We start from the raw sequence: 26387 nt of genomic DNA on the forward strand, positions 1-26387 counted from the left end.
AATCGGAGCTGGAGAGATAGATCTAGGAGATGTTATAGACTGAATTATATCCTCCCCCACCAAACTCATATGTTGAAGTTCTAACCCCCATACCTCAGAATGTCACTGTATTTGGACATAGGGTCTTCAACTCATTGACTGCCATGTGAATTGTATTTAACTCAGGCTAGTTTTGAGTCCAGGACCTTGTGAAGCAAAACCCTGAAGTTGGTTTGTACAAATCTTACTTGTTGGATGTTCTTATTGTTACAATTAATATTGACAACTTAATTCTAAAAATGTGGATTGCGTTGCATGTAACTCACACACAAAAAACAATAAAAAAAAATAACAAATTAGAAAGGATCGTTTTGTTTTAATAAAACACCATGGCCCCATGTAAAAAAAATTGTTTCTCTAGTGTGGTAGTCAATGTGTTAAAGAGGTAATTAAGGTAAAATGAGGTCATATGGCTGAGCCCTAATCCAATATTGCTGATGTCCTTATAAAAAGAGGAGATTAGGACACAGACCAAGGGGTGATTATGTGAGGACATGGCAAGAAGGCAGCCACTTTCAGGGCAAGGAGAGTGGTCTCAGAATGATATCAATCCTGCTGATGCCTTGATCTTAGACTTCCAGCCTCCAGAACTGTGAGAAAATAAATTTCTGTTGTTTAAGCCACCCAGTCTGTGGTATTTGTTATGGCAGCCTGAGCTGATTAACAGAGAAGACATCACAGTTAAGGTGAAAATTGAAACCACGACCCTGGAAAATATAACTCAAAGAGTGTGTATAGTTGATAGCTCCAAGGCATAGGAAAAAGACCCTAAGGAAGGGAAGGAGAGGTCAGAAAACTAATCAGTAGTTTGGTGTCTCCCATGTAAGCCATGGGAGTAGAGTGCTAAAAATGGGGAGAATAATCAACATTGTTAAATCCAGCAGAAAAGCAAAGTAAGATGAATAAAATGTAATTGACATGACATAGATACTCTTAGTGAGAGCAATCTCTGTAGAGCAGTGTGGTCAGAATCCACATTGCAGTGGGTTGAGAAGGGAATATGAGATGAACAAGCAAAGAGTACGTATGTAGGCTACTATTTCGACAAGTTTGGATGGTAGGGAGAGGAATGAGATTGAGGAGATTTACTATGGGGGACCTACAGACCTTAGAATAGGAGACTGAGTCATGTATCCAGACTGGGGAAATGGGCACAAGAGAATGGCAGGGATGTAAGTTGTAGGCAAAGAAATGGACGGCCCATAGAGTAAGACCCGGGAGGGACAGGGAATCAAGCGAGAGACATGGATGGAAGAGTTGGCCTGAAACAGAAGAAAAATCCTTCATTTTCTAAAATTAGTGCAAAGGAGATGATGACTGATGATGAGCGACATGGGTTGTGAGAGTGGAGTGGCAGATCCAGGGGGATAGTGCACAAGGGTCTCAATTCTTTCTTTGAAGCTGGAGCAATGGTTTTCTTCTAAAACCAAGACAGACATGGTCTAATTGAGGTTGAGAAGATACTAGTAAGAGATTTTAAAAGTCATAATGAGGAATGAAAGAGAGCAGAAGAGTCTAGCAAGTGATCAGCTTACAACGGTGAAAACCCAGTTGTGGTTGTCTGGTTTTCTTAGGCAGCGTTTGGTCTCCAAGGTACAAGAAAGAGCATCAGAGTGTTACTGGGTTGGTTAGGCGGGAAGAAAAAGCGATTTGTGAGGGATGTTGCCCAGTGGATCCAGATTCCATTTGTTGTTTCATGGTTGTCTCCATTGTTGCAAGAGAATATGTGGGGATTAGGTGAATTTTATGATGCAGCCATTGTGGTATATTTTGGGGGAGGAAGAGGAAGAAGACAAAACTAGAGATGAAGTGTTTGTATAAGATAGAGAGCCACTATCTGATGATGCATACTCTATGATTATGAAGAGCTTTAAAAAATAAAACTGAGAGTAGAGTCCATCCTGTGCAAAATTGTAGCATAAAGGCTATCTTTTGGTACCTTTAGCCTCCTTTTTTATGCCTCTTTTCTCTTTTATGGACCTTTTACATCTCCAGATCAGATATACTAACCCCCACTTGGTGTTCATTACTAATTTCTATTTCTTCCTAGTAGAGCTAAATACATTAGTAGCAAAAATGGCTAACATTTTTGAGCTCTTAGGTGCCATCTGATATGTTTGTGCTTCATGTTCACATATAACATTTATCATCCCAACTACCCTGTGAAGAAATTATCCCCATTTTATAGGTGATAAAATTGAAGCTTACCCAAGATTCATAAGGCTAGTAATTGGCAGAGCTAGGATGCAAACCTCTGTCTGTTTGAAGCCACTATTCTGCCTTTTAAAATGTAGGGCTAGAGAGAACAACTACTAACCTAATGAGAGGCAACCATGAAATCTGAGAGATGGGAATGGGCAAGGCTGTTGCCATGTATTCCTAAGACACCCAACATAGGGGCTGCCTGTCTGTGGTAAGATAACCTGACTTTGAGGGCAATTACAATAACCTAACATTAGGAGTCCTTTTTTGTTGTTAACTTCCTAGGTTTCACTTTAATTTTTTTTCTGGCCTTTGTGCTGTCATGTTTTCCCATCTAAAAAATTAGAATGCAAAGTACAGTTTGTGTTTAGATTATACATTTGCTTGGTATGTTATGTTGATCCCTTCAAGCCGAAAGATATGATGTAGCAGAAAAATATCGCTCCCACCCCTCCGTGTTCCATCTGCCAAAATGCACCATCAATTTATGTCTATAAAGCAATACAGCAAACAAATTTTGTAGCATTTCTCAAAGAATCCTGGCAGTGAACTACATCCCCTTTTAATTTCCCAAGGGATGTATCCTATTTAAATCAACTTTGATGTTTGAAATATTTCTGCGTCTTAAGAAAGGGAAAATACAGTTGGATGCTAATAAAATAATTATAAGTACCAACTATCTAGGGTAAAGAATAAAAGCAATGTTACACAAATACATGAAGAACATGCAGAAAAACAACAGCATAATGATAGAAATTAACTTTACGCCACATTTCCATGCATTGTTTTGAAGTTATGTAATTTACGACACAAACCTCATATTGGGTTTTGAATTGGAAGAAATAAGCTTGCATTTCATTATATTAGTCTGTAATTCAGGGCTTAATAAGAGCCTGATAAATCTTAAGTATTGCATTATACTATGTTAATGATGATCATCATGGCTTTTCCAACACAGGCACCACAGTGTCATCACAGATTATAATTTAAAGGAAATATTAGCAATTCAGAATGCCCATATACTGTAGTTAATAAAGCAGTGAATAGAAATCAGCTTTATAGGTAATTTACCCACTAATGACAATTATTTCTATATTGTATCACAGGCTTATGTGAGGAGAATAACTTTTTGTATAAATAAGATCGATGCTCATAACATTCTAACTTGTGCACTGCAACAACTCATCCAATACCGATGACTGATAGCGTCTCTTAATAAATTAATTTATTGCCTGACAACACCAAAAAAAACCATGGTATTTTATATTGCTTACTTCCCAGGAGTATTTAGCAAGTTTGCCAACTACAACAAAGAATTCAAATTGTACTGGTAGGAAATAAAGTGATGAAACATGATTTGCAATATATTGCGGTCAAGTATTCTGTGTAAGTACAGCACGATTTATGACCATCTCAGAGCACGAGGATACTGCTGTGTCTGATCGGGTGGCTTAGCGAAATAAAGACAGATGGCAGTGTAGTAAATAATTACTTGATTGGAAGGCAACCGCTGCAGGATTGCTTCCTGCCTTCAATGCAGCTAGACTTCACCTGGGGTACGGCACATTGATTCACATGAGCATTTACAGCTTTGAGTTGATTGACCAAGGAAAGAATCACGATTTAATAATTAATAAAGAAACAAGGTGCTGCAAAATGGGAGGGGATACGATACCCCAGTGGATTTCCCTTCTCTCACTGCTGTCAGATAATTAACGACTCTCTATCGTTAAGATTCAAAGCAGATTGTAATTTGTAGACCCCTGTCTATTTCTGAAAGACATTTTTGTTTTTAGAAAAGACTGAGGGTAGAACATTTTAAGCTATCGCAACAACTAAGTTGAATTTCCGCAGATAGCCCCTCCAATTGGTTACCACACAATCAGTTTACAGAGCATTTGAAAATATAGTAACTACTGTCCAAAGAGGTTTTGGCATTTGCATGAAGATGGAACCCTGGAGTCACTCTGTGTTCTCACTGTGAGCACTGTCAGGGATGTGTATGATGGAACTGGTTAGAAACCAACCCTCAACCAAGAGAACCTGAAGGTCTAAGCTTTTTCTTCTACCATTATTACCTCAGGGATTCTCTTGAAATGTTGAAAAGAGAGAAGCGCAGGCTCTTGAGCTCGCTCTCTCTCGCTCTCTCTCTCTCTGGCTTTATAAATCATGCTACACTGTGGAGTTATCTAGCATGGAAGATTCGACTCCCTGTAGGTGGTACGACCTGGTTCTCCTTCCCCACTTACCTTGCACTCTTCAGATGTGTCCTCCTGTCCTGACTTCTGTCCACCGCAGCCCGGCTGGTCCAGCAGCCCCAGCAGCTGCTCTGTTGATAACTTTATATACAGCATTAACTTCACTTCTTTCACACCTGGTCTTTTGCACCTACCCCCCAATGCACACACTTCTCACACGCCCATCTCGAACATTCTTCACTTGTTTTTCTTCTTTGATAAAGATAATACTTCCAAAAGTATTGTATTGACCTGATCTTCATTTCAACAAATGATCTTTGAGTGCCTACCATGCTCAGATGTGGCCCCAGCAGGGAGGGGTAGGCACAACTAAGAATGCGGGAGAGAGATGTGAAGTCCCAGCAGAGGCTTTGGAATAGACACATCCGGGTTTAAATCCCAGCTTTGACACTTTTTGACTGTGTGGCCTTCATCAAATTATTCATCCTCTCTGTGTTTCACTTTTCACATTTTCAAATGGGAATAATTATGGTATCTACCTCCCAGATTTGCTGTTTTGAATTAAAGAATACGATGGCTGCAAAGTGTTTGGCATTGTACTCGGCACACAGTCAATTCTCAACGAATGCTGGAAATAAACGTGACTTAAGCTCTGCCCTCCAGGAGCCTGCAGTCGACCAGAGATAAAATAGGCATCTGCGTCACACAGTTATAGTTACCAGATAAAGGTTTAAGCAGGGTGTTATGGAAACATAGAGGAGATTGACTCTAATCGAGAAATTTGGGGACGGTTTGTTGAAAACATGCAGACTGGCATCTATGAGGCATATTACTGAAGAAAAAGGATGAAGAGAGATAAACACTAGGATTGGGCGCAGAAGACTTGGGTCACTAGCTATGTGACCTTGGACAAATCACTTAAACTTCCTGAGCCCAAGTTTCCTTTTCAATAAAACAGAGAGAATAATCCAACTCTGCCTGCATCCCAGTACTGGTATCAGATGAGATACCAAATGGAAAGAGCTTTGTAATTTCTGAACATTAAAAATGTAGTAGTGATGGCGGTAGAGGTGATGGTATGCAATGAACGATTTTTATTGTCAGTCTAGTGGAAATCAATTTCTGTCTATCCATTTACACTGCCTTGGCTTATTTGTTCCCCCTGTGGCCAATGGTACACTTTTGCAAGTCAGCTGGCCAGTATTCTTGTCGAAAGAAATGTTTTAACGAAGTCTACTCTTAATTTCTCATGCACACCAGACAGATAATTCAGAAGAACAGATAATCAAAACATCACCTCTACTTAGCACTGGAATGTGAAAAGGAGGGAGTGCACAGAAGGAGGCCTTAGATCACCTACGAAGTGAATAATTAAGAATTAACTCTAATATGAAGTTGCAAAATCACCGTGCAAGTGGGGAATCACACCACAGTGTGGATCTGAAAATCCAAGATGGCAAAGCAGGCAGGTTTTGGCCTTTAGAATTATTCACTTTCTCTGTCAGCCTCTGTCTCTGTCATCTTTGAGGGAACTGCTGAACTGAAGCAGGCTAGCAAAATTTGATTCTGTCTCTCAGGCTGGGATTTTGCAGTTTGCTCTGTCCTGGATGGGCTGTGTGCATACCTTCAAGCAAATTGTTGGCGTAGCTCCCGGTTCGCTCAGCCAGCTGACTTTGTTACAAAGGAGGATTTATCTTTTCTCCTCCTTTGTCCAAACTAGAGGACAAAGAGCATGGCAACTAGTGGCTGATCACAGGGTCCACTGGAGCCTGCCCATAAAAGAAAAAAGAACTCCCCCCGCCCAGTGCAGTCCTTACAGTTGCCCCCAAAGAAGCTCACAAGTGTTCACCTTCCAGAGGACTGCAAAGAGCTGGCCCCGGGCAACATCCCAGAAAGCTAAATAATAGCAAGGGTGCTGTCACCAGGGCAGTGACAACAAAGTCTGGCTGCCGATGCTGCTGCTCTGGGGCATCCTGCCATGTAGACCTGATCTTTAGGGTCCTCCCTTTAAAATGACATGTTGCAGGGGCCATCGTTTGAGGGAGTTAACTTGGCATCACAGCATGTGCCTGAGAATATGTAGGTTCATCTTATGATGAAGAATTGGAGGTTAATAAAACAACTCGGGGCCGGGCACAGTGGCTCACGCCTGTAATCCTAGCATTCTGGGAGGCCGAGGCAGGAGGATCACTTGAGCCCAGGAGTTTGAGGTTGCTGTGAGCTAGGCTGACGCCACAGCACTCTACTCAGGGCAACAGAGTAAGACTGTCTCTCAAAAAAAAGAAAAGAAAAAAATAAAACAACTCAGAAATATTAATAATAGTAATAAGCCACGAGAAGAAAGTCTTCACAGTGGGAAGCATACAGGATTTGGAGTCAAGCAGACCTCTTTGCATTTGAACCCTGTAACTTGCTGGGTGAGATCAGATAAGCTACTTAACCTCTCTGAGCTTCAGTTTCTTCATCTACAAAATGAGGGTAATAATAGTAATTATCACAGAGTTGTTTGGGAAGGAATAAAAGTCAGCACAGTCCCTGGCACTCAAAGAGTATGCAATAAATAGGAACTGCTAAAATAACTCCTAGGCTTCTCAAAATGCTCAGTTTGCTTGGCATGACTAAGCCCATTTCCAAAAGGTGCATAAATACACTGTCTACAGAATGCAGTCATTGCTCTGTTCTTTAAGGAGCTCCAAAGCACTGTTGTTGTTTCTTCTGTTTTGCAAAGCTGGGAGGGTGGGAAAGGGAAGAGTTACAATTTTCCATTTCACAGACAGGAAATCTGAGGCATAAAAAAAATAAATTACTTGCCTAATGTCACATAAAGCCAGCAGCAGAGCTGTAATCGGTCATGACCCCCAGTGCAATGCGGCTTGTCTTCACCTTTCAAAAGTCGGGGGTAAGCAACTCCTGTCTGAGCTCTAATACCATCAGTCTAATTTCTCGGATTTTCTATAGCTGCTGATCTTGAGAACCTTTGAAGCTTTGGGGAAATCACATGGGTGATTTGACCTTAAATCTCATGCCACTGGCAAAAGATTAATTACTAAGACCTGGAAAGGGGCCAGATACTTCTGTGCAGCTGAATAACAGCATCGTCTAGGGATGTGCTGGTCCTGACAGATTTAGTTAGTACTTAATTGATAAATCTAGAGTTTGTGTACCTTCACTTTGCAGATAGATAAGGCAACAGGCTCCAAGGGTTGACGTTTCCAGAAGCTCTACCTGTGTTTTGTAACACTGAATCCAGGTTTTCTACCCTCTTCCTTGGAGCACTGCTCATTCACTAAGGCTCAGTTGCAGCAGCCAGGAAGAGGAGGGGTCCTGACAAGAGTGCCACCTTGCCCAGTGCAAGCAAGAAGCCTCATCGGGTTAGCACTGTCACATGACTGCTTTGAAAGTCTTATTTACCCTGATCCGATGCAGCTTGAGGTCAAAGAGGGATCCAACGCATTACATAGAAGCTAGAAAATTTTCTTCACCATCAGAATCCAAAAAAGATAAAAGGCAGCCAGTCACAGTATCAAAGCTGGGACAGTGGGTCTAAGCCTTGGTCAGGAAATTTTACACAGCTTGACTCTTGTTCCAGACTCCAGTGTCATGAGACCCTTTTGAGCGATTTGAACTCTGACAGACACACGCAAACCTCAGCTTTCATTTCTTTGACTTTGGTCACTCACTCCACAAAGTACTTCACTTATCAGAAGGGACTCGTGGTGGGTATTTTTCACTGTGATTTGTATTCAGAGCCCTTCGAGTTAATTTTAAGACTTGGTTATCTTTCTTTAATTCTAGCTCTGTAGTTTTAGGTTTCAATTCCAGAGCCATCGTTGTGTGCCTGATATATACCCAGTGCACTTCTGTTATTTTGTTACTTCCGATTGTAAAACATCTGACCCAGTATCTTAGGTCAGTAAATCAGTGGCTCACGGTGTACAAGATTTTATACACAGTGGATCAGGTTTTTTGTTTCTTGGATGGTAGAGGATAAGGATGGCATTAAATAGTCTCTCTTGTCCTCACACATAAAACTCCAGTCACTTCATGTATTGTAACTTAACACATTGTGCTACTTTTCTGAGCTAATTGTTACTGTTTTCTGAATACAATTTACTGAAATATATTATTTTTTAATAATCATTTAGGAAAAAGATCATATTATGTATAAATAATCGTTGTATTGCATATATAACATTTTAAATATTAAAATAGTTTATAAGGTTGTTCCTGGAAACTCTGTGGCTCTGAGTTAAGTAGAAGATTTTATCTCCTTTTATCAGATGAATTAGAGAAATTGGAACAGGAGAGACTGGCTTTGGAAGCCACCATCAAAGATAATGAGTGCGAAGAAGGAAGTGGAGGCATCCGAGACTTGTTTAAAAAAGCTCGCAAGCTGAACATTACTAAGCCAACACCTAAAAAAGGTAAGCACTTTTGAAAATTTACAAGAAAGTACAAGACGAGTCACTATTTGAGTATCTATAAGAGTCAGAAGTCGGCATCTAAGATGTCGGGGACACTGAGTATAGGTAGGGACTGCCAGATTTCCCTCGAGAAGGTAGTACGGCTCAAAGGTAGAAGCTATTGCCATTTATCAACATCAGTAAGTACTTTGTACTATCTGCTGTAAAAAACTTTATTTTAGAAGAGTAATATTTTGTTTGGGAGTTATATAGTGCTTAAGCAGATTGAGTGTCATAAAATAGAAATTTCTCAGTTAAGATGGAAAGGAGATAGAAATTTAAGAGCCAATATCCAAACTATTTAATCTACACCCTGCTTACCTTGCTGACCTTTCAGGCAACTGAAAGTCGACTAGTATAGGTAAATGGGGGATCCAGCTAGAATTCTAATTTAGAAAAAAAGCATCTTTATCACAAACCAGAATGCAGGATTTGGAACTTCGTGGATACTAAATACTTGTAGATTTCAGCTAATGGGTACACTCATCTCTGACTGTCTGGTATATATTCCAGGACAGAAGACTAGAGGATGAGAGAGCTTGTTATAAGTTTTATAAACAGGTGATTCAAACGTCTGATTTTTTAAAAATTTTCTTTCTTTCCAAAACACCACTGGTTTGAGTTTAATGAGGTCCACAGTGACCTCTGCTGGTAGCAAATTAGACTGCTAACATGCATTTCCTCATGCACAAATGCCTACAGTTACTGAAGGCAAACACTAGCGTGAGGCCAGGAAAAGATCATTTCTCTGGGAGAATCTCCAAGTCAAGGTTGAGATCCAAGTTGAGACTTAGCAGGCCTCTGGTCTAGGTTGACCACAGCCAACCCTTCAAAGAGGCCATTTTCTACCCTCTAAATGGTTTGGTTCTGTTTGCTTGTTCTCCTACTGTAGCCCAAGGATGAAATATCACCTATAATATAACATTTTTATATATTTACAAAGAATGATAGGAAATTCAAATATCGCCCCACTTTAAATACTACAGGTAGACTTGGGTTCCAGGGATACCCCATGGGCCATGGACGAGCCTACTACTTACTAACCACCTCAAAATGACATAAATGATGTGTTTGAATCTGAGTTGGTGCTACCTCAGGACTTTCAGGGTGCAGAAATAAAAGTAAAACTGTTCTGCATTCTAACTACTATCTTATTTCCTTTCCAATTATTTTGTTTATTAAATCTGCTCTATTAAGTGGTACAGTCTGGAAAAGCAATGGGACATTCAAAAGTCATAGTCCAATACTATCCTCTACCTAATGGGGAGAGGGAAGCATTAATGTCCGTATTAATGAAAATAAGACTTGTTATTACTATTTATTCTGAAGCCTATTTCTGCATCACAATACTCCTTTGGGCAAAAATGTACTCTTCTGAAAGTCAACATGCCTCATTGTTCAGAAAAGCAAAATAACAGTGTTATGCACTATTTTCAAGACCTAGAGGCTTAAACACAGCTCCAAAGTGGGCACATTCGCTACTTTGGGCTTTAGTTGGTTGACAGCTGTTTTGAGTTCTAGACCAGGACCAGCCCCGCCTCTCTGATATAAAAGTCCTCTGGATGCTTTGATTTCCATGTAAGTGAGAGCAGAGTTTAGTCAATTTTGTAAATAAATTTTTCTCCCTCAGTGGTCCTAGGGATATAGAAACAATATAAGATAACTGCTCCAGAACTGACAGACCCCAAATACGGCAACAGCGACAGACAGAACAAAGAAGCTTCAGAAGCTCTTAGATCAGAGAGGACGCTCTGAAGAGACTGTCAGCTCTACTCTGAGCACTACACTGATACCAGCTCTTTGAGACAGAGCAATGGAGTCACAGCTCTCAAAGGCACGGAAATGAGAAATAATACACACAGTGTGGTAGTGAAACCCCTGCTGGCAAACAGGAACAAGGGTCCTGCTCAAACACTGGCCTACGTTCTTGATACACTTTCACTGCATCTGTGCTAGGCTGGAAATTGCATTTCAAAAAATTGTTTTTAAGTATTTTATGTGCACCCTTAATTATAACTGCAGTAAAGGGATTTTGTCTTCCCATATATGCTGGCTTTTTGTTTCATCTCATTCACGAAGATTCAAATAGCTCAAGTGGCTTTACCTTAGCTTCCCAAGATTCCTCAAAAAGAAAACGGAGAAGCCAGGCCAACCATGGGACCAAACAGCCATAGAGAATTCCAGATGCACATGGTTTCTGGCAAACGTTATAATTCAGATCTTGACTGTGCTTCATGAATGAATTCCCGAACAAAAGAATTCCCTGATTGTATTGCTTATTTCTAGAAAAACAATCACAACATGTTCTACTTCTAAGTAAATCTGAAAACATTAAGTTGATTTGTATCTGAGATTAGGGAAAATTGGGATATTTTGGCTATCATATCAGATATTTTAGCATTGTTACATGCCTAAATAATAATTCCATGCTCAGACAGACAGGATCAGAAAATAATCCACTCCTTTACAGTAAATACTATATTCATAAAGCCAATGTCAAATTTTTGTTTCACTATTGAAGGTGATCCCATTATTATTGTGGGATTCGACCTTTATCTCCTCTTTTTGGAAAATAGAGCTCACTATTTATCAGTAGGTATAACAAACATGAATTCATGACCTTTTCTCTATTTTCACCAGTAGATTTGTTGGAAAGTTGTTTTATTTCTGTCTTCAAAAAAAAAAAAAGATGCATCACTCTCCCTTTCCTTTCAGAAGGCAGCATTAACACGATCCAGTCCATGCATGTGGGAGAGTTCAACCAGAAACTGGTGGAAGCCAGCACTCAATTTAAAAAGAAACAAGGAAAAGGCACAATTGATGTTTGGTGGTTATTTGATGATGGAGGTAAAAACTTCTAGAGCATATACTAGGGAGCAGAATTTCTGCTTTGATAAATTTAACAAACTGCATGGGAAGGTAGATGAAAACAAGACTGATTAAAGAATAACATTTCTGTGTTCTCCAAAGATTGTGAATTATTGAAGAGCTATGAACATGGGAATGAATAAAGATATAAAGCTATTCATTTCCTTTCAGTTAGACGTACTCATCCTTTCTGTCATAATTTATTCTTTATTCCAGGGTTAACACTTCTTATCCCCTATATCTTGACTCTCAGAAAAAAATGGAAAGACTGTAAATTGAGAATCTATGTCGGAGGGAAGATCAACCGCATTGAAGAAGAAAAAATCGCGTAAGTAGTTTACTCCTCATGTGCTAGTTCATTTCAGATCTTCGTTGCTTTAATGCTTTAATTTTAAGAACCTTTAAGTTTCTTTGAGGCACAATAGATTTAAAAACAAACACTCCAGTCTACGGCCATACCACCCTGAATGCGCCCAATCTCGTCTGATCTCGGAAGCTAAGCAGGGTCAGGCCTGGTTAGTACTTGGATGGGAGACAAAGGCTCCAGGATAGGCCCTGTGTTTACTCGGTTTTCTGGTCAATAAATCAGATGTGTATTTTTTCTAATCACTGTCTTCAAGTCCTCTTATCTATCTGCTGTCACAGATGCTTTCAAAATGGAATTTGGCACAGAAACCTCATCTCAAGTCTTGAATGGGAGTGCCATTATCTTGTATATTGTTTATTTCGTTCTGACTAGTAAATGTACCAAAGAGAGGGAGAGCCTGATGGAATTTATGTCCAGTTGTTTCTTTGGGGGGGATCGAAACCTGCGAATTCATGGCAGTCACTCTCAGCACAGCATACGTAAGAGAACTAAACTGAGAGACTGCACCTGGGTCATCGCCCCAGCCCTGCCATCAAGGAGCTGCAGGACTTTGCAACAGTCACTAAACCTATCTGGGTCCCCAGTTTCTCCTTTGTAGTTTGGAAGAGTTTAAAAACTATTGAGAACTCTTCTAATTAAAAAAAAAAGTCTCACGGTAGGAGGCTGTATCTTTCTCATTCATGTAGCCATTGAGTTCTGACAGGTAGTTGTGAAAATGACAAGCATACTGAGAAGATGGCATAGTCAGAGGTCTCTGGTGGAAATCTGGAGAACCACCTTCAGCAGTTCTTGGTCCCTCAGGGAATACTTAAGCCCTGAGCCCTTCTTGGAACCACTGCTTCCAGAAATCACAAAATAATGACAGACTTATATTCTGTAATTTTTAATATTTTCTCTTCCCTTTCAGGAGGATGCGATCATGTTGTGATTGTGGTATTGTTGGAACCACTGCTTCCAGAAATCACAAAATAATGACAGACTTATATTCTGTAATTTTTAATATTTTCTCTTCCCTTTCAGGAGGATGCGATCATGTTGTGATTGTGGTATTGTGGTACATATGTGTGTGTATATAGTCATGCATCACTTAACAACAGGGATATGTTTTGAGAAATGCATCATTAGGCAATTTCATTGTTGTGCAAACATCATAGAGTGCACTCACACAAACCTAGATGGTATAGCCTACTACACACCTGGGCTATATGTTATAGTATGGCCTATTGCTCCTAGATACGAACACGTATAGCATATTACTGTACTGAATACTGTAGACAATTGTAACACAATGATAAGTATTTCTGTGTCAAAACATAGAAAAGGTACAGTAAAAAAACAGTATAAAAGATAAAAAATGCACACCTGTGTCGGGCACTTACCATGAATGGAGCCTGCAGACTGGGAGTTGCTCTGGGTGAGTCAGGGAGTGAGTGGTGAGTGGATATAAAGGCCTAGGACATCGCTGTACACCACTGTAGACTTTACAAACACTGTACACTAAATTTATAAAAAATATTTTTCTTTCTTCAGTAATAAAGTTACCTTAATTTACTGTAACTTTTTTACTTTATAAACTTTAAACATTTTTTTAAACTTTTGAGTCTTTTGTAATAGCACTTAGCTTAAAACACGAACACATTGTACAGCTGTATAAAAATATTTTCTTTCTTTATATGTTTATTCTATAGGATTTTTTCTGTCTTTAAAATTTGTGGGATTTTTTTTACTTTTTAAACTTTTTTGTTAAAAACTAAGACACATTTACATATTGCTTTAATATATATTATTTTTATATATGTATGTATATATTATTTGTGTGTATATATCCATACACTCATATATTTATTTTCAATTAAAGCAATATGCATATATATTGTTATATATATTTAATTTCTCCAAAGATAGTAATATTTATAATAAAATGGAAAGGAACATGATGTCTATAATAATTTCTATTTCTTAAAGCCTCCAGTATTTTATTGAGACAATTGATGAAATTTGAAGATTGCTTATGGATTAGAGGATAGTATGGCATCAATGTCAAATTATCCCATTTTAAAAGTTGTACCCTGTTTATATAAGAGAATGTCCTTATTCTGAGGAAATGCTCATTGAAATATTAAATATTTAGGGACAGAGGGGACTGATACCTGCAACTGACTTTAAAATAGCAGATAAGTAGATAGAGAAGTAGATAGATAGGTATAAAGGGGGAGAAACAAAGAGAATGACAAACCAAATGGGGCAAAATACTAACAACTGGTGAATCTGGGAGTGCTTTGCCCTATCTTTGCAACTGTTCTGTAACTTTGAAATTATGTGAAAATTATCAGTTGCTAGGAAAATATCTCCAATATATAACCATACAATATATGATAATTATTAGTTTGTCAGTTTTTCAGTAACTCTGTAAAAGTTATCAGCAAGATAATAGTCAATAAGTATTTAGACTTGCTGTCTTTCTTTCAAATAATAAGGGAATGTAGACAGCTTTGCATTGTCTTCCCTGAAACATGAATGCAGAGTTAGACTTGCTGTTTCTAGTATCTGCACCTACAGGGGTTTCTTTATGCCGTTAGCAGAGTAGCTTGGTCTACACTTAACGTGTCCATCAAGTACTATAATGAAAATGAAACACTGACCAAAAACACTCTCTGAAAACTAAGCTGTAATAAGACCCAATTGCTTTTGATATCTTAATGCAAGCACAAAAACCCTTTGACTGAAAATATTTAAATGTGCAATGATGGAATGTTTTTCTCCTATATTTTCAGAATGGCTTCCCTTCTGAGCAAATTTAGGATAAAATTTGCAGACATCCATATCATTGGTGACATCAACGTTAAACCAAACAAAGAGAGGTATGAGACATTTAACAAGATCCACTGATTACCCACTGTACTTTCTCATTCTCTTTTGTGTTGCTTATCAAAGGGGAAAAAATGTTATATTTACTGCAGTGACTTCTTGATAGGATATAATAAGAAGGGCCTTCAAATAATCATGACATAGAACTATCAAGTACATTCTAATGGGAAAAACGTTTTATAGTGAAGATAAGCCTGAGAAGGAGAATTATTGAAACATAGGTCAGTTAGCATTTTAGATTTGCTCTTGGTTTCTATGGTGGCAAGAGTGGCAAGAAGCATAAGGTCCAACTATGCTGAGCAACCAGGGCAAGTTTCATTGTTCAAAGCTGCTCGTAGGGCATCCTGGATGGGGAGCTCTGACAGAGAAGGTGTGCAAACAGTTTGTGTCTTCTTGGCACAATGACAGTACCGACCCTCCAAAGCCTAAAGCTTTTGGAATCTGAGGGCCCAACACTTAGGGCCTATGAACTTTTGGGGAACCTCTAAAACTATCTGAAGCCTAGAAAAGAAAATATTGGCTCCAAAATTTTTTAAAATGACAAAATTAAAATAATCATTTAAATACCTTCAAAATGTGACATCATTTTAACCCTCATTAATTGTTAATTTTACCAATTCCATTATTGGCTTAGTCAGCTCAGGCTACTATAAGAAAATACCATAGACTGGGTGGCTTAAACAGTAAACATTTATTTCTCACAGTTCTGGAGTCTGCAAAGTCCAAGGTCAAAGTGCTGGCTGATTCAGTTCCTGGTGAGGCCCCTCTTCCTGGCTTGCAGAGGGCGACCTCCTGGCTACGTCTTCACATGGCAGAGAGAAAGAGAACTCTGGTCTCTCTTTCTTTTCTTATAAGGGCACTAATCCCATAATGGGGCCTGATGCTCATGACCTCATCTAAACCTAATCACCTGTCAAAATCTCCATCTCCAAATACCATCGCATTGGAGAGTAGGGTTTCAACTTATGAATTTTGGGGGGACACAAACATTCAGTACATTACAATGATATTTGAAAACAATTTGTAAGTTAGACCTTCACAGGAGTTCCCAGGGGTGTCATAGCCAATTGTAAATTAGATTATATGACTTAGAAGTATAATTTAACAATTATAAAATGCTTTTAATGGTTTACAGTCCAAAGTCATATTTACTGTTGCATTCAGATGCAATTTAATACATTTGATTTGTTGTGGAGAAGAGCCTCCAAGGGTCATCGTCCAGAGGGACACAAAGGTCTCAGATGGCTTAGGTCCTCACTGTCCTGCCAGACTGCTTCCCTTTGCTCCTTCCTTTTGCAATTCTTTTTTTTTTTTTTTTTTTGAGACAGAGTCTCACTTTGTTGCCCAGACTAGAATGAGTGCCGTGGCGTCAGCCTAGCTCACAGCAACCTCAGACTCCTCGGCTTAAGCGATCCTACTGCTTCAGCCTCCCGAGTAGCTGGGACTACAGGCATGCGCCACTGTGCCCGGCTAATTTTTTCTGTATAGATTTTTAGTTGGCCATATAATTTCTTTCTATTTTTAGTAGAGACGGGGTCTCGCTGTTGCTCAGGCTGGTCCTTTTGCAATTCCTGATGGGTGGTATTAAATGATTCTATACTTCTCGAGTTTTCTTGCCCCTTCTCTTCTTATTTATTATTATTCTGAATGAGCTTAATAATTAACTGAAAATTATTCATATTTAAAATGTATTCTTATTGACCAGACAAACCTGAACGTCCTATTCTTTGAAGGTATTCATGATTCCGCTAAGGCAGTCAGTCAGTCAAAATGGGTCAGTCAAAATGACTTTACAAAAGCACCTTAATTTTTAATAAGAAAACTACAATCCACAGAGTTGAACTGGTTATTACTTTGTAATATTTCCTTACATCATACATACCTCTATTGCTTCATGTTCTTATATTTCTACAGTTATAAATGCTTACGAAACATTAAGAACACATGTATAATTCTCCTTAGTAAATGGAATTAACCTTCTGATACAATTGGGTTGTCATACAACAATCTCTGGTAGCCTTCTACATTTTATGGGAAGAATTTTAATTTCCTAAGTCGTTGCCTCTTGGCATTTGCAGTGGTGTGATCAAACAGGCTCATCCTATGACTCTGTTGGTGGAAATGCACTCTCTTTCATAGCACAAGAGGTCCAAGGATTCTTTAGCATGTGCCACTTAGCAACAGGGCAGAGCCTGCCAATGCTCTGCAAGAGAAGAACATTTTCTGTTATCTAGAGGGTAGTCACTGTGTCGCCTACTGACTTCGGATTTTCTATAAGCCCTGGCTTGATGCTCGGCACAAATTAGACATTCGTAGCTAAATTCTTCTTGCTGTTGTCTGTCTTATCAAGAGCTGAAAACTATGTGTTTGCTAATTAAATTAGTTCCTATATTCCTTTGTCTCTTTGCCCATCCATCAAGTTTTCTCTACCCAAGTCCTTTTTTCCTTCCCCTTCTTTCATACTAGTTTCTATCCAGCTGCCACTGTCACCACTCTGCTTGCCCATTCTGTCCTATCACTGAGGATGCTGACATACCTGTTCCATTAACCAAGCCTTGGCATTCTTTGAATACCTGTCGTAATCCAGTTGTTCTTTGTCTTACTGCCCTGACCTTTGTCTCATGGTGTCCTCTTCTCAGGGAGCAAAATTCTGTGGGCAGTAGTAATAAATAAAGTACAGAGCCATTTTTGCTTTTGTCCTGGTATCTAAATTTGATTTTAGACACCATTTTAATTTGATGTTTCTTACATGTCCTCATTATTCTGCAATGAAGAGAATTATGTTCCCTCTTCGGAAAACAAAGGAATTAGTTTTCGAAACTTTGAAGATTTTCTCTTTGCCATTTCAAGGTCTTAAGGAAGATGCAGGGAAAAAAATCTCCATCCTTAGTGAAACAGAAGAATCCTTGTGGCCAGTGCTCCCTGGTGCAAGGACAAGCAGCCATCAGAAGAGGTGTGCTGGGAGAGCCATCCTCCTCTCTTCAGCTTCTACCATAACTCATGCCATGTCATATTATAAAACAGTCACATATCTGATATTGGCAACGGCTGTTCCAATATGTGAAAGTAACCCCATCTTAAAACAAAGAATGTGCATAGTAAATCTCACAGGTGGCCACTGGTAGCACATCTGGCACATTTGTAATACCTTAAATAAGGGAACTCCTTGGGGTGGTACAATTACAGAAAGAAAACTCTTCCTCTGGGCTGATGCAGCCTGGACCCAGTTGCTAAGGCTTAGAGAGTAGAACGCTGGCTTAATTTCAGCTCCCACATGGCCTTCTTGGCAGCCCTTGTGTACCATTAACAACTCTACCCTGGTCACTATTCTTTCCTGGTCACTAGGCGATGCACAATGTCAAAAATTGTCAATGATTTCCATGTTGGAGGCTAATGTTAAATGCCCTTACATCGATTGCCTTCAATAAATCTTTTGACTACCCATAAAACATCAGTAAGTCTTGGTGGAGGCATTTTATCATATAAATATTATCTATAAATATGGTAGGGCAAGGGTGGAAGGGAGTACAAAGACAAAGTTAATGAGAAAATAATTGAGCCAGGAGAAACCGAAAAGCTTTTGTGGTTAAATTCCATTTTTTATTGTAGAGACTGAACTAAAAGTCATAGGACAAAAAGACAACAATCTTATATAAAAATCAAAAAGAAACTAAAAGCAATTAACTAGATAATTTAAAGATGCTAGAGTAATCACAAAAACAATTGGTACTTTACTTTGAGAGAAGAGATCTTTGTGGACTTGGAGGAAAATTTTATGCAATTAAAAAAATTAAAAACTTAGTTATGAGGAACAAGGATGGGGAAGGCATGGCATCTGTTAATTTTCAAAATTAAATTAATTCTTATTTATATTTAATAGCATGTAATACTTGGCTTATTCTAGAGTCAATTAAAAAGTACTTCTAATAAAAATCAGCTTTAAAGAGAATCAAAACAGAAATCTTGAGCTACCTCGGGATCACCTTGCTAGGAAAATGGAAAACAGCGAGCTCGGAGATGAGCTCTAGTAGGAACAAATCAAAGATGAACAAAAACAAGGAGTAGTAAGAGTTCAAAGAAAAGGAATGGGCAAATTCAGCCTCATTATCACCTACTGTGTCACTTAGCATGTTTCAATTGCAAGTAAAAGAAAATCTAACTCATAGTGATTTAGATGGTGGGAATTATTGTCTACATAACTAAAAATATACAAATATACCTTGGCTTTCAGGCTAAGCTTGATTTAAGTTAATTTTGTAATCAAGGAGTAATTGTCTTTCAGTCTCTCTACCTGCCATTATGAAATCATCAATCTAAGTTGATTTAGCTTATAAAAACAAGATGACTGGTGATAGCAACCAGGACTACATACTTGCTCCTGTATGTTCAGTAGGAGAGAAAGTTTGCCTCTTTCTGAGTCATTGAACTCAGGTCTAGGGCTCCATTCAGGTTTCACTAACCTAAGCGACTGAGCCACTCACTGTGGTCAGCGTAACACCGGGAGCTTACTGGTTCAAGCCTCCTGAGTTATGTGCCCACCCTGGCCAATCGCTCCGACAGAAGGTGTAGAGTTATGCTGACTGGCTGATGTTAGGGATGGAGTCATTCCCACTTAAACTACAATGGGAAAAGCATAATGTGGATGCTGGGAAAACAACCAGCAACCTCTACTTCACCCTCTATTTCTTAGGAAACTATTTTTGTACTGTACTTTCTCACAAGGATCTGGGCTGAGATGCAAAGAAATTCTTATCCTGAACATAATAAGTATATGAAGAGCTTAAACAAAGAGCCTCTCAGTTGCTAACCTCAATCCTCTGCCTGCTTAGTGAAGTGAATGCCTTGCTTTTACAAGACACTGCACACTTTTCAGAGCACTGTCACCCAAATCATCACTGACTTTCAAACCAGGCCCTAGCAGCCATCGTTACTCCAATTTTATAGCCTGTGTTAGCCAGGCCAAGGAGGACAAAGGAAGAGCTAGAGCAAGAACCCAGGCTCTTCTCTTTGAGGCCAGCACCTTTCTATAATACTGACCACTGCCAAGGGTCTCTAAAGGCACTGTTGGAAGTAATAGCAAATAAAAGTACTGTGTGATTGAAAGAATAACAGGGCCTATCAGTCATATTCTTTCTCTGTCTTCCTCTACCTTTTTAAATAAGTCAATGCAATAGGAACCTACTGAATTAAGTGTCTCTTCAGTCCCTTAAACAAAGGCTCACTGGTAGAGACAATCTTACTCCTTTGTAATCACTGCACTGTTATCTGCAAATCCTAAATCAGGCCAGCTGATGAGATAATTGAACTCATCACTTCATATTTCCATTTCTTAAGCTAATGGTATATTGATTCTAATTATCACTCATTCCAAAGTTTCTAAATTATAAGTAAGCTACATTATGTAAAACCAAAGAAAATTGTGCATACTTGAGATCATCTTAAAGTAGCATACTGAAGACTACTGCCAGAAATTGTAAGATTTACTTTGTGCTATTGTTTTAAAAAAAATAAATCTTATGAGAATCTTAGATAAGACAAGTGAGGTTTTTTTTCAGCAATTTTAAAATGTTCTATAGCTCTTAGATACTGCTGCTAGTTTTCTCCCCAATGTTTTCTTTTTAAATGCTCTAACATGTCCTCAGGTTTTTAGGCATTAAAACATTATTGATTTTTGTTCTTTCCCCTAACATACACCTGAATGAATAATACTCATTTGAAAATCTCAGGCAGTAACATCAAACACCAAAAGGACAAGGGCAGCATTATTTGAAGCAAACATACAAATTGTCCTATAACCATTAAACTTGCGGGAGCTCTTGCTGTTCTCCTCCTGCCTGGCCACAGCTTCCTGCCTTGAGTGGAAGTTGCCATGTGGACTAAAGGTGAGGGTGGCCCTATCCCACTCCCAATGAGCCTAGCTCATCTCCGACATTAATTGATGAATGTCTCCCATAGAGTCTGTGCAATAACTAGATGAAAACACATTTATGGGCTGAAGTGTCTACATTACAACTGTGTCTTTGACTACACTTTGCAGAAAATGTATTTGCGGAACAATTACTGTCTATGTATTTGGGCGTTAATATTGAAGATCTAATACCTAGTATGCTAACAAGGCTTCAAACACATTAAGGCCTTTCTCAGGTAGGAAGGGAATACTGTAACCATGGTTTTACTCACAGTAAGTTCCCCGCAAAGATAATTCTTAAAAGATTTGCATGACATTCAGCTCTGATTCCACAGCCAGCAGAGCCAGTCATACCTGGAGTATCTGTGAAATAATGAGTTAGTTTCCCACTGTGAGGCCTCCTTTATAATTCAAATTTCAGCTGGAAAGTCTTTGAAGAGATGATTGAACCATATCGTCTCCATGAAAGCTGCAAAGATTTAACAACTGCTGAGAAATTAAAAAGAGAAACTCCATGGAAAATTACAGATGCCGAACTGGAAGCAGTCAAGGAAAAGGTAAGGACTTCTCTTCTTTAATTTTTACTTTGTTGTGTAACTAGCTGAAAAAGCAAACAGTGGTTGATTTAAAGATCAAGAAGCAATGTATTTATTATCCAATTTCATTATTCAAGATCCAGGGTTTCTGCATTTTTCAAGAGTTTTTCAATCACTTATTAGATATGAGGATTTAGAAAACTGCTTTCTTTTTTCTATAAAGTCAATTATTTTTTAAAAAAGTTTTAAAAACAGGTTATTGGTACATACTGTAAAGTCTCCTTTCAAATTTAATTTTAAAGAACAGGAGGCAGATCCATCAGGCTAAAATAATTTGTCGATATGTGTACAAAGGAGATAAAGGTAGATTGACTCACAACACAATAACAAAGAATTTTAACCTGGTGTAGATGGCTATGGAAAAGTAACAAAGGTATCTGAGGAAATATGTGATATGATTGGAACAATGAATATGAGAGTTGGGTCTAGCACACGTTGTAAAATGGATGAAAAACAATGAGCTTTTCTAGAGATCCCAGTAAGGAGGTAGGAGTTACCTTCTTCTGACCTGAGCTAAATGAAGTAGGTGACAGTGGGAATGATGAAAAGGACAAGGATTCAAGCAAAAATTAGGTAGAATTGACATTTAAATTAGATATTAAAGAAAAAGGACCACAAGACCTTCTAAACTACAAGATCTAAACAAACTACATTAGGAACTGAACTTGGAAAAATTAGACAAGAAATACTAAAAGCTTTTCAGATTTAATGAAAAAAAATACTGAATTTGAATCATAAAATCTGTGTAATCAACTGCCCAGTTCTAACTCAGATTTATCAAATAATTGAGTAAATCACACATCTGAGCCTCTCTGAACCAGGAAAACATAATAATAAATATTACTCTCATTGCTGCAAAATACTATTAGCTATTTTTCCAAGTGAGTCTTTTGGTGGCTTTTTAATTGAAGCCAGCTCCTTGTGCTTATAAAATATCCAGAGATCTTAAAGAAAGGTAGACTAGGATATAATCTATGTTCTTAGGATATCAAATTGGTATCAAGATTCTGCCATCCAAAAGAACACCAGGATGGCTAAAGAGTAGAAAGGAGAGCTTTATTAGCAATGTCAGTTTGCAAACTGGGAAGAGATAGTCTCTAATATGGATGAAGGTGCTCTCTCTTCAAAGAAGGAAAGGGCAGGTTGAGCTTTATGCCTCACAGGGTCTCTATTATACAGTAGAGTCATACATATTCAGCAAGTTTGGGCGAAACCTATACCTATTTATAAGGGGGTAGAGCACATGTGCAATAGATAAACATATATATATCATACATTCCCTGTTCACTTTGGGGCAGTGTTTTAACATTAAAATGAGGTGGAATTTGGCTCCTTACCGCAAAAGGTAAACTACAGGACACAAAGATAGTTTGTGTGCAGTCTCTATAAGCTGGCTGAAACTGGCTTAAGGTCAGCAGTTGCTTATCAGAAAAGAACATTTATAAGGTTGTCCTTTGTCCAATCAGAGTTATAGTGGTCTGGGTTGTAAATAAGAGTTAGGAGGGGTCTGAAAGTTCCGATTGTTAGAGACTTTAGCAAGAGTGTAGTTTTTCCTGTAGCCATAGGAATTTAGAAATTTGCCATGCCAGCTGGGCCCTGAACTCTCAACCCATAGGTAACTTTTATTTCCTTAACCTTAGGGTCCATCTTAGTTGGACATCTATTAATAGGGGCATCTATTTTGGTTTCTCAGATCATAATTGTATCAGTTTTCTTTAACCAAAAACCTATTGCCCCAAACTGGCCATTCTCATCTTCTTTTTATTGTTATCCATATTGTTTGCTTCCCCGCAACCCAGAATTTAGTAAGTCACTAAAGCACAATGAAAATCTGGTCTTATTCTTTACATTTCTAAAATTTATCATGAGTTTCTAAAATATGGTAAGTTTCCAAGCCTGAAAAAATAATTGCATTTTTTTAATGAGGTTTTCTGCTTGTCCATGATTTGAGGTAAGAAGGTAAATTCTCATTCATAAGTCTGGTAGAACTGTACTCAACAAAATCTGAATGTTGTCCACAGAGTTACCGCCAAGTTCGACTGAATGAACTCTTACAAGAGCACTCAAGAGCTGCAAATCTCATTGTCCTGTAAGTATCACTGCAGGCATTTAAAATTGTTAGAAAAAAATCTTAGGGTAAATGGGTAAATCAATTAAAAGCTCATGATTCTTCACGAGGAAAGTTTTTTTAAAAAAATTGAAATGTGGGATTTTAGACAGTGAAGGAAGATAAGTGCCACCCTGAGACCCTGATGACTGGGGCCATGAATGTTAGAGGGCTTTGCTTGGACTCACTGCCGGTCATGCCATGCCCACCTAGAGCCCAGGCTTCCTTCCGAGATGATGCTCCAGGAGCCGGAGACTCTGCTGTTCCCTGCCCAGCAGCCCCAAGTCAGCCACCCAGGCTCAAGCCTCTTCCCTGGGTGGGTGTTTCTGAGCTGCTGTGTCCATGGCAGGCAGTGACCTCCTCCATTTCCACTCTTTACCCTCTGGCCCTACAAATGTCAGGGGAGTATCTACTGAAAATATTCATGTCCATTTACTTTAAAGATCGGTAGGTAAATATGAAAACCTCCAACTTTCACATTTATACCTCATGAACTGACTCCTACGTGTGAAGATAATTGTCTCCGAGCACAGTCTAGACTGGAGGACTTTCCATCAAAGATGTTGCAAAATGGTCTCCTGAATTGGGTGGTAGGGCTCCAATAGCTGGTGTCTGAGATTTCTCCCAAATACAAGAGATTTAAACTATTGGAAAAAAAATAATTTACACCAAAAGGGGGCGGGGGTAACAGTTGATAAAATTTTTTATTTAAAGAAGAGTGAACATTTATATTTCTGTTTTGTCTTTACAATGCCTAAGCCTATTTTTCTGGTTTATAGATATTTGTATTATCTGAGATATATGTCAGTTTAATACCTATATTCAAAATAATTTCAATGCTTTCATTTGGGGTGAGGATAAAAGTTTTAGCCACTGGTTATTAAATAGTTCAGAAATGCTAGTGATGTTTCTGCCTGTAGTAATTTTCGCTTTCATTTTTTTCCTTTTCTTCCATGCCATCAGGAGCCTTCCAGTGGCAAGAAAAGGATCTATATCGGATTTGTTGTATATGGCTTGGCTGGAAATCCTCACAAAGAACCTCCCTCCTGTCTTACTAGTTAGAGGAAATCACAAAAATGTCTTGACATTTTATTCTTAATCTGTGAAAGATTAGAATACATTTTAACTTCATGTATGAATAATTAAGAAACATTTTCCAGTACTTTATGTTGTAAATCTGATCTATGGATATGCAAATTTCTGGAGACTGTCACAACAGATTCTACATAGATTTTGTCATTTTTTATTATTAGTTAATGGGAGCTTTTTTTTTTCCTATCAGTTTAAGGAGGTGTCAAAGCCAATGCTACCCCTAGAAAAACATTCTTATCATTGCTGTTGATAAACAAAAAAATTAAGCAAACCCATGCTGGCTTATGTTCATAAAAACCACCAGTTTGATTTAAACTTCTCCAGGCAAACTTAATTGTTTGTTTCTAGGGCGTTTGCTTCTTAGCCCTGGTTTAGGTCTCAGCCCCACAGCAGGTTCTCGATACAGGCTATTGACAGGCTGGTATGGAACCATAGGTGGTTATCAGGGAAAAGACCAACTAGGTAGGGAACCTGATTATGCTTGGCCTCCTGAGAGGCTTATACCTACAAAGAAGATTTAAAAATCAATAATGGAAAACTTCAAGAAGTACTTGAGTCTACAAAATGTTGAAAGCAGTTACCTAAATAAGGATATTTAATGTAACAGATTATATATTTAAAGTGATCTGAGCAATCTTTGATAACATACAACTTGAATTTCCTGCTGACTGAAATGTATTATATATTAACTAGATTAGAAGACAACATACATTCCAATTAAATGAAATATATTTTATTCTTAGCATATAAACTTTAATTGTGCTCCCTGCTACATATTTTGAAATTTCCATCATGGCATTACTTTGCATATTTTTTTCTAATTAAGTGGTTAGCACAGATGAGATCTTTATAGATGTCTAATTGAAAACCAAGTACCACAAATTTTCAAACCATTATTAAGAAATATATCCTGAATCATCAGTTTAGTTACTTTCTATAATGATTGTATGGATTTTAAAGAATGATTAAAATGTGAAGGGGAAAAACTTTGCAAATTTAGAATATGCAGATATTGATTTTTTTTTCATTTTTATTAGTATACCTATAATACTTAATCACATTGACAAACCAACAAAAAGTTGTTTTTCTGATGAATGGCCTGATTTTTCTTCCTGACATATTTTGACTGTTTATTCTACCTGAGAAAATGTATGGGGAAAATGAACCTGAAATAAAAAGCACTCAAATTCTACTGCTTTGGCCTAGGTCATGTTTTTACTTTTCAATCACCCAAATCATGATGCAATGGTATATCACATGTGAGCCTGAAAATTTCACTCAGTGCCCTCATCTGCAGGTTATTTAAAGCTGGAAAGCAAGATTAAAGCTTCCAAGCTCAGCCTCTCTGCTCAAAAGGACGACTGCAGGAAAAGGGAGACCATCAGCAAAGCTCAAAGAGCTAGAGATCCCCATTCCAAATCCAGGGCCCTTTTACTTAACTCTGCCCTCCATTAAACCCTCTCTCCTGAGCTCTAGTACCTGAAATCCAAATGCCTAGACTTGGTCCTAGGCACAAGGGACCCAGCTTCATCTGAGCCTGACACTTCTCTGAAATACCTCAGAGAGAGGGTCTCTGGGAAAGGTGAGAAGTAATATGGCTTCTGTAACAGATAATCCTGGCTCATGTTTCTTTGCACAGCTGTTGCAAGGTGGGTTCCCTAGGAAACAGACTCCCAGTC

At 38.4% G+C, this 26387-nt stretch overlaps 1 protein-coding gene across 4 annotated transcripts in view; it reads left to right on the forward strand.

Moving 5' to 3' along the window:
• The window catches only part of SLC12A1 (solute carrier family 12 member 1), an 86907-nt gene extending 61009 nt beyond the window's left edge, over window positions 1-25898 (forward strand). For 2 of the 4 annotated variants that reach the window (XM_045528582.1, XM_045528561.1), the window contains exons 21-27: window positions 8720-8863; window positions 11618-11749; window positions 11987-12098; window positions 14912-14998; window positions 21335-21470; window positions 23531-23598; window positions 24580-25898. In XM_045528582.1, coding sequence (XP_045384538.1) covers window positions 8720-8863; window positions 11618-11749; window positions 11987-12098; window positions 14912-14998; window positions 21335-21470; window positions 23531-23598; window positions 24580-24715 — 815 coding nt within the window. In that variant the 3' untranslated portion in view covers window positions 24716-25898. Of the gene's footprint in view, window positions 1-8719; window positions 8864-11615; window positions 11750-11986; window positions 12099-14911; window positions 14999-21334; window positions 21471-23530; window positions 23599-24579 lie in introns of those variants that run through there. The other 2 variants (XM_045528566.1, XM_045528573.1) reach the window with 2 other exon arrangements.
• The last annotated feature ends 489 nt before the right edge of the window (window positions 25899-26387 follow it).

The sequence above is a fragment of the Lemur catta genome, chromosome 1, assembly GCF_020740605.2.
Source record: "Lemur catta isolate mLemCat1 chromosome 1, mLemCat1.pri, whole genome shotgun sequence".
Taxonomy (NCBI): domain Eukaryota; kingdom Metazoa; phylum Chordata; class Mammalia; order Primates; family Lemuridae; genus Lemur; species Lemur catta.